Source organism: Silurus aristotelis (genome assembly GCF_946808225.1).
Source record: "Silurus aristotelis genome assembly, chromosome: 1".
Lineage (NCBI taxonomy): Eukaryota > Metazoa > Chordata > Actinopteri > Siluriformes > Siluridae > Silurus > Silurus aristotelis.
Window position 1 is genome coordinate 2,731,498 of NC_139574.1, and position 9,528 is coordinate 2,741,025.

Genomic DNA, 9,528 nt, shown 5'->3' on the forward strand with positions numbered 1-9,528 from the left:
GGATTGGCTCTCCAGTATTTCTCAGAGCTTCTAACATCCCAGAAGGTAACCTTCGGTCACAAGATAAAGATGATAATCAGTGCAAACCAACAAAAACCTAATATAATATTAAACAATATCTTATACAGTGATCATGTGACATTTATGCACAGCCATGAAGTATTTATAATTAATTTTGTTATACAGATGTTGACATACTTGGTAATTTTTTGTTAGTTTGATTGTTTATAAAGCACTATATACCGTATTATCAGGACTATAAGCCGCTACTTTGTACCCACGCTTTGAACCCCACGGCTTAAACAATGAAGCGGCTAATTTATGTATTTTTCCGGGGGTTTTTCCGGTTTCACAAACTTTAAGCCAAAAAACTGAACCCCATAACATTAGACCAATGAAATTGAAGAACGGGTTCAGGTGAACCAATGAAACTCTTTATATAAAATCAGATGCGCTCCCACTGAATCGGGCCGCACCACATCATAAATATGGATGATGTTCCTCTGAGGTTTGACCTGCCGCTCACTCGGACTGTCTACTGGATATGCGAATCATTTGTCACGCTGAAAACAACCGGGCATGAAAACACACACTTCACCTGTGTTCTGAGCTGCACGGCATCGGGAGAAAAGCTTCACCGATGGTGATTTTTAAACACACGACGATGCCAAAAGATAAACTCTCGAGAGAAATAGTTGTGAAAGGAAGGAGGAAGACAGTGAACAATGACTTTCTTGGTAGACTGCTGTTTAGATACAAGCCGTGTTACAGACACTGTCTTTCATTAAAACCTGTGTAAAGTTCATTAGTTTCAGTGTAGACAGGCTTATAGACAGGTGCGGCTTATAGACAGGTGCGGCTTATTTATGTATTTATGGTATTTATGTTCCGAATAAAATTATTTGTCTAATTCAGTGGGTGCGGCTTATATTTGCACTTAATAGTCCGGAAATTATGGTAGTTATTATTAGTACACTATAGGAATAAAAAACTTGCTACTTTTAGAACGTCGCATTCCACATTTAGTCTCTATTTCCTGTTATATTAACCTATATTAAAGATGTTCTACTAGATTTTGGAGTGTACTTGTGGAGATTTAGCTAGAAGATCTACTAGGAAATCTTTCACTCCAACCCATGTATCTTAACGAAGCTGCCTCTGGGTCTCTTAGTTCAAGCAAGGGAAAATTTTGTTCTATACAATTGTGTGCCTTTAACTTTAAGGTAACAGTTTGAGGAAAAAAACACCTAAAGTGTAAGTACTTTTGTAAATGCAGTGCACACAAGAGACCTGCGGTACCACAGGACCCGACACAAATTAGATTTGATAATGAAAGCGGGTTCAGGTTCCTAAAACAAATAAACTGTTATGTAACTACTGCACAAAAGCAACAAATGGCAACTAAAATAAAGTGCATGATTTCCAGGCAGAAGGTCGGAAGCGAACTCTCGTGTGTTTCATGTGCGGTAACTACTAGAGCACACCGAGGCACAATGTCTGAGGCGCAGGACCGCGGAGAATCACTGAGTGCTCCAGATATCAGTTCATTATTGAAGAAAGGAACAAACAACACAACAAAACCTTCAGCTGCTTTTATAACATCTCGCTGATGTCCCGAAAACTTCCTTGTTCATGTCTATGTTCATCATTTACACAAAAAGTCAATGAAACCAAACTTTTATTTTCCGTTTTTTTATTCATATTTAAACAAAAACAGATTAGCAATAATGCACACTGGATCTCTGGTTTAAAGCTGCCAGGTCGGGTTTTAAAGCACAAAACGCACCACATGATGGAATTCAGTGTGGATATGAGTGCATGGCTCACTCACACAGCGTACTAATCACATCACCACCGTGCTACCCTGAATGCTTCTCCCAGCTCCCCCATACAGTGCCCAGGAAACCAGGGACGATGAATAAACAGGTGGAACAACAGCTTTTCAATACAAAAATCATATTTTTCATAATTGTAACGTAATCCAGGTGGTCCATTCTCTCCTCACACGGCTGTTCACAAAGCTCGGGAAACAAGCATGAGCAAGTCATGAACTAATCACGCTTAATCAGGTTAATTTAGCGGAACCCCCTGAGAAAGCGGTGTGGTTTTATTTAATAACAGTGAATTTAACATAGTGAGGCCACAATAGGCCTCTTAATAGGCTCTGATCATAACTTCATAGTAGAAGAGTCCAGATGCTGAACTCTAGACCTTTCACCATTTAGCACATCATGAACTGAAAAATACAACAAAGAAAACTCTGAACTGGTAAGCAGCTAGCATCCTGTATCAGACACTAACATTCCTTTCCCAAAAATTCTTCAACTGGTCTCCTAGGTCCCCAGAAGCTTAAACACAGAAGACGTGATGCTACACAGCGGTCATTTTCCTTCGTTTAAACATTTGCTATGTTTTCTATGTTCTATTTGGAGTAAAATATGGGTTTATGAGATTTGCAAATGATTGCATTCTGTATTTATTGACATCTTTTATAAAGTCTTAACTTTTTTGGAATTAAGGTTGTAGCTCCAAATATTTCCACCATGACAAATATATATATCAAAGTTGTCAAAGCACAATTCAGAGTCCATTTTCAACAGACACCTTGGCATTTAAAGATGGTCGCACACATTAGTATTCTAGGATTAGCATTAGGATTAGCATTAGGATTAGCATTAGGCAATGTCCACAGTAGTACATTTTAGAATGAAAACACCTATTTTTCTTTCCGTTTTAGTCTTCCGTCCACACTGAGACGCCATTGTCAGTCAACGAAAACATAGCAATTTAAAAAACAGCAGTCGCAGTGTGGACTGTGAAAACCGTGACGTTTCAAAGAGCCGGCAAGTAAATAACCGCCAGGCGAAAATGATGCAGGTCGAAGCATCACAATTACTTACATTGTGCCCATTAAATATTTCAGATGTTTCGGTGTGGATGAACCACTTATGGGGAACATTTCAAAACAAAAGTATGGACTCTGAGCATTTTTAGACAAAAGCGCAGTTTTCAAATTTATCTGGATTAGGGTAGATGTAGATTCGGTCTCCAACATAGTGATTAAGCACACCTGGCTCTAATTACAAATTCACACACATTTACGGAATAAGACGACTCTGGGTCGTTCAATGGCGCAGTATGCGCTCAGTAGCATGTTTAGCCTCCGTTTTTTTTTTCCAAGCCTTTTTTCTTTGGCTTGCTGTTTTTTATTTTTTTTTATTTATTTTTTTTATATAAAATTCATGATTGTAGTTGCATAGTACATCTGGGAAGTGGTAACTCAGTGGTTAAGACAATGTCTAAGGGTTAGAAGACTGCAAACATCTACAGCATTTAGAAGTCTAAATGCTTTTTAGATTTAGAAATCTAAAGCAACTGATATTTATCTCATTTATACAATTGCCAGTTTCTGACCTTTTGGGTTTGTTGACCTCTAATTTATTAAACTGCCCCAAAAAACTGCATCCTTCACTCACTTTATCATTCCGAAGTCCCCAAAAGCAAACTCCTGAAGCTAAATGTTCTAGAAATAATGTATTAATTAAGAAGACGTACCAGGGGCTCATCCGGGTCATGGCACCATTTTTTCTTTATTAATATTATTATTATATATTTATTTTTTTATTATTAAAAAATAATATTCCGATAAGACAATCTCTTGACACATCTATTAAAATAAAGTTGTTGAATGTAATTCTGATCAGATCACATGGGACAAATGATGTTTGTACAGATCACAGAGATTGGTGAGACACAGAGATAGGTGTGTATGAAGCCTGTACCCGTGTTAGGATCTGAATTCCTTCCCTTAAGCCTCTGTAAGCTTCAGTTCTCTGATGTTTTTTCAAACATCATCTATAATTCTTCATTCTGTATTTTATGCATTAACTTTTTGAGCTTTTGGAGTTGTGGAGGTTGAAAAAGAAAAGATTGAGCACTGTCAGGTCTGTTAATTGTTACCAAGAGGCGCTGTAACATTTCCAGAGGGTGAGATTTATGAATAGTTCAGGAAGAATACAAGATCTGAAGATGCCAATGTATCACCAGAGACCTACAGCGGTTGAGTTTAGCTAGGGGAAGTGGTAGTTCAGTTGTTCAGATGTTGTAGGTCTGGTTGTGAGTTGAAATGTTAGCACCACCAAGCCATAAAGCTGTAATTCATGCTAAGGCAAGATTTCTCAATACTGTAATTAAGTTGCTTTGTCACATATCTGTACTTTACTGAAGTATTTTCAGTAGACTTTTACTGTAACTTCACATTTCAAAGTCAAATATTTTCTTTTCACTCAACTACATCCTTTTATTTTTTGAGGATAAAAACGTAACTGGTGAAACACGCAGCGAGTTTTACACGTTTTACACTCGAGGAGTTTCTTCATCATTTATTCCTCTCTAAATGTTCTGTTGAACTGATGCTGAACTGTATGTTGGTGATCAGTAGATACACCAAGCGCCAATCAGAACAAGCACCACAACACACGTGACCTCATTCAGACGTTTTTTTTTTTCCAAGTAGTAAAAAGAGGGTTTTGTGATGATAATTATAATAGAAATCAGTGTTTGAGTCATTAATATCATTCTATTAATAGATCAGTGTGCTGAGAGTCACATTCGAGTCTTTTCACATAAACTGAGGTGATTAATTAAAGAATCTTGTGATAAAAATAATAATAGGAACATTATAGTTATAATAAATCACTACTTTGGGTACTTACGTAAATTTGAAGGCAAAAACTTTTGTACTTTTACTCAAGTGAATGTTTAAAGGGACATTTAGACTTTTACTGGAGTCACATTTTACCTACTGTATGTCTACGTTTCCTCAAGTACATGCTTTGTGTACTTCATGCATCACTTTATTATCTAATTTTAATTGCATAGACACAAAAGGAACATGCACATGTCTCTAAAAAAACATAAACCACCAAGTTTTTCCACACGTTTCACAGCTTTATAAAGCCTGGCATCGAAGCTACCATTGGACTGGATGTTGAAATCCTGCCAGAGCCCCTCCTGGACACCTCCTGAGCATTACTGATCCGATTCCTGAGGTAAAAAGTTCCCCGTTAGCTAAAAAATAAGCCATATCTTATGTGTCTGACTTTCTTTCTCTCCATTAAGTATAAAAGTATAAGATTATTTTCATCCCTTTCTGTATGTTAAAGCTAAAACACATGAGACGGCTCAGTAAATTAGCCACTAGTCTCTCTTTCACTCGGCTGTGAGTCACCTGATCTGTGTATCTGTCGTTCATAAAAACCCAACCAATTTTTTACATCAATAATCCAAAAAATGTAAAAAGAAAAGGAAAAAAAAAGAAATGTCGCATATTTACAAAAGATTTACGAATAGAACAAGCTTGAGAAGAGGAATATGCTAAATGCGGTTAACATTTGTGTTTTGTTTTTCAAATCTTTTTGTCACAATTTGTCTTTTCTAAATTGATTATCGGAGACACAATTGTAAAGAACAACTTTGGATAAGAAAGCGTGAAATTCTCTCTTCACTTGAACTAGGAGAGACCAAAAATAAACATGCTCCAGGATGAAAATGCCAGCTCCATGAACACGTGTGGGAGTGGGAGCTCAGCGGTTAAGGTTCTGGATTACTGATCGAAAGGTTGGGGGTTCAAGCCCCGGTATCACCAAGCTGCCACTTTTGGGCCCTTGAGCAAGGCCCCAAACCCTCTGTGCTCCAGGGGCGCCATATCATGGCCGACCCTGCGCTCTGACCCCAGTTTCCGAGCAAGCTGGGATATGCGAAGGACAAATTTCACTGTGCTGTAACTTACATGTGACAAATAAAAGCTATTCTATTCTATGCTTTACATGGGTTTGACTGGAAGATCTGCCAACCCTACTGAACATATTTTTATCTCTGAATAAGTGGAGATCGCCACAAAATATGGTGAAACATCTTTCCAGGAGAGTGGAGTTTATAGGAGACTAAATGTGGAATTGCATGTCCATGCAGCAATCTTACGATCAGGTATCCACAAACTTCTGCCATACAATGTAGTATTTTTGTAGTACTAAGGTCAATGCATACTCCAATCTGGTACAATGATCTCCAAGAAGATCCATATTATAAAAGAAGATCTCTTTGATGTTCCTTCCACAGTGGAACACCTTCAGAACCGACAGCTTCTGATCTTCATACTCCTGCTGACTCGTTCTCCTCTCAGGTTTCTCATGACCTCTAAATAAAGATACAGGTGTAGAAGAGGAAGATCTTTTTATCCTTTCAGATTTCCCAGATCAGCCGGCGTCGTGTGTGTCTGTGTGTGTGTGTGTGTGTGTGTGTGTGTGTGTGCGTGTGTGTGTGTGTGTCTGGATCAGACAAAAGCGTATTCACTTCAATGAAATGGATCGTCCTTTAACACAAGCTCTTGTGAAAGACGAGGGCAATCATTCTTTTCATGGGAGCTTTTGAATTCCCTTCTCATACCATCTCCCCTCCATGCGGATTCTTTCTCCTCGTTCTCCTCCTCTGCGACTGATATGATGCCGGTGAAGAGATTCGAGTCGATCGCTTTCGATGCTGACGCCCACACAAACAGCACCACGTTCTCGAGAATAATATGGGATTTCCAGCCTGAAGGTCCAACAAGGAACCCAAGTGCACTCTAAAATCAACCTACAACAAGAAGCACTGACTTCTCAGAACAGTGCAACATCTATGTAGTCCAGCTGATGATGAATTCTATTATGCAGTTATGTTCCTCTTGTATCATAAGACCTGGAATATCTCTGAGGAAAAGCCGCTGCATCTGAAAAGCTTTCAGTTTGGCCAACACACTGAAGGCAGTGAAGGTTTAGCTAAGCACTGCGTGCCACCAGGAGACAACCATTACCAAGAACTTCTCAACTAAATACCTATCTGAACATCAGAGGAACCTGGGCAAGAAAAGTCTCCAGGCTGAGACACAACATCATCATCATCCTCATATTTATGATCATTATCATTTTTCAGAGGGATTTGAAGGAACTCCGCTGCTCACCGCTGATCCATTTCGCTTTGGGATTGTGGACTCTGAAGTTCTTGCTGAAGACATCCTCCACCGTGAGTCTCCCCTTCAGGGCCAGGCTGTCGTCCTCCCCTGCACCAACACACACACACCTTCATCAGCACATCTTAACACACACAACACTGCAGGATGCACTGCACACATATCCAGACAGAAATGCATGTGTCCATCTTTGAATTGATGACATTCTGAAACAAGAAAAAAACTTATTCATACAGTACACGTGTGTTGATGAACATGTTTGCGTAAGTGGTGTGTGTGTGTGTGTGTGTGTGTGTGTGTGTGTGTGTGTGTGTGTGTGTGTGTGTGTAATGAGGCTGATCCGATTCCTGCCGCATCACAGGCAGACAGCTGAAGATGAAGGACGTGCGCCAGCGTGCAGAATAAATCAGATGAATTGAAATGGAAGGCGTGTTTATGCAGCTATACACCACTGATAAACTGTGTGTGTGTGTGTGTGTGTGTGTGTGTGTGTGTGTGTGTGTGTATGTTTATGTGTGTGTATGCGTATGTGAAAGTGTGTATGCGTGTGTGTGTGTGTGTGCATTCGTGTGCGTGAGTATGTTTGTATGTGTGTGTCTGTTTGTGTGTATGTTTTTTTTTTGTGTGTGTGCGCATCCTCTCTCTGTCCCCCTGCGCTGCCCTTCTCTCTCTGTCCCCCTCTCTCTCTCTCTGTCCCTCTTTCTGTCCTCCTCTCTCTGTCCCCCTCTCTCTCTCTCTGTCCATCTATCTCTCTCTGTCCTCCTCTCTCTTTCTCTCTGTCCATCTATCTCTGTCCATCTATCTCTCTGTCCCTCTCTCTCTCTGCCCCCCCTCTCTATATTCTCCACTTTCTGTCCCCATCTCTCTCTCTCTGTCCCTCTATCTCTCTGCCCCCCCTCTCTCTCCCTGTCCATCTATCTCTCTCTGTCCCTCTCTCTGTCCCTCTTTCTCTCTGCCCCCCCCCCTCTATTCTTCACTTTCTGTCCCCATCTCTCCCTCTTCTTCTCTCTGTCCCCCTCTCTCTCTATCCTCCTCTCTCTGTCCCCTTCTGTCCCTCTTCTTCTCTCTGTCCCCCTCTCTCCCTATCCTTCTCTCTTCCCCCCTCTCTCTCTTTCCCCCTCTCTCGCTATGCTTCTTTTTCTGTCCCCCCTCTCTCTATCTTCCTCTCTCTCTGTCTCCCTCTTTCTTTATACTTCTCTCTCTGTTGCCCCCTCTCTCTGTGTTCTTCTATCTCTATTCCCCCTCTGTCTTTCTCTCTTCTCTCTCTCTATCCTCCTCTCTTTCAGTTACTCTTTCAGTAATTTCAGTTAAAAAATTTTGCCAAATCATCACAATCATCACCACCATCATCATCATCATCATCATCCTCACCACTATCATCACCATCAGTAAAATTATCATCATCATCATCATCATCATCATTGCATGAAATCTCCAGACTTAGTGCTTTGTAACAGTCAGAGTTAAAGCTGTATGTATGTTTTACATCATGTTAGATGGAGATATATAGGAAAAGGAGATATGTGAGGTGGAGATATGTGAGGTGGAGATATGTGAGGTAGAGATATGTGAGATAAAGATGTTTGAGGAGAAGGTGTTTAAAGTGGAGATATGTGAGGTGGAGATATGTGAGGTGGAGATATGTGAGGTGGAGATATGTGAGGTAGAGATATGTGAGGTGGAGATATGTGAGGTGGAGATATGTGAGGTAGAGATATGTGAGATAAAGATGTTTGAGGAGGAGGTGTTTGAAGTGGAGATATGTGAGGTGGAGATATGTGAGGTGGAGATATGTGAGGTAGAGATATGTGAGATAAAGATGTTTGAGGAGGAGGTGTTTGAAGTGGAGATATGTGAGGTAGAGATATGTGAGGTGGAGATATGTGAGGTGGAGATATGTGAGGTGGAGATATGTGAGGTGGAGATATGTGAGGTAGAGATATGTGAGATAAAGATGTTTGAGGAGGAGGTGTTTGAAGTGGAGATATGTGAGGTAGAGATATGTGAGGTGGAGATATGTGAGGTGGAGATATGTGAGGTGGAGATATGTGAGGTAGAGATATGTGAGATAAAGATGTTTGAGGAGGAGGTGTTTGAAGTGGAGATATGTGAGGTAGAGATATGTGAGGTGGAGATATGGGAGGTGGAGATATGTGAGGTGGAGATATGTGAGGTAGAGATATGTGAGATAAAGATGTTTGAGGAGGAGGTGTTTGAAGTGGAGATATGTGAGGTAGAGATATGTGAGGTGGAGATATGTGAGGTGGAGATATGTGAGGTAGAGATATGTGAGATAAAGATGTTTGAGGAGGAGCTGTTTGAAGTGGAGATGTGTGAGGTGGAGATGTTTAAGGTGGCTTTTTCATGATTCCTGGTTTGAAAAATATAATGTGGTTCTATATGAAATCCCGCGAGTGCAAAAATAACTTTAGGCTGAAGGTTTGTTCCACCTCAGAACCCAAAGCTCTGAATGCTCCTGAATTTTCAAGCTCTTTATGGGAGAGAGAAGAAGCAAGAGA

The 9,528-nt window shown here is 40.3% G+C and overlaps 1 protein-coding gene across 4 annotated transcripts in view; it reads right to left on the reverse strand.

Annotated features, from left to right (window-relative positions):
- Nucleotides 1–9,528, reverse strand: part of LOC310728396 (A-type potassium channel modulatory protein DPP6-like) — a 225,791-nt gene that overhangs the window by 41,202 nt on the left and 175,061 nt on the right. For all 4 annotated transcript variants that reach the window (XM_083545759.1, XM_083545760.1, XM_083545757.1 and 1 more), the window contains one exon: nucleotides 7,001–7,099. In XM_083545759.1, coding sequence (XP_083401885.1) covers nucleotides 7,001–7,099 — 99 coding nt within the window. The remainder of the gene's footprint in view (nucleotides 1–7,000; nucleotides 7,100–9,528) is intronic.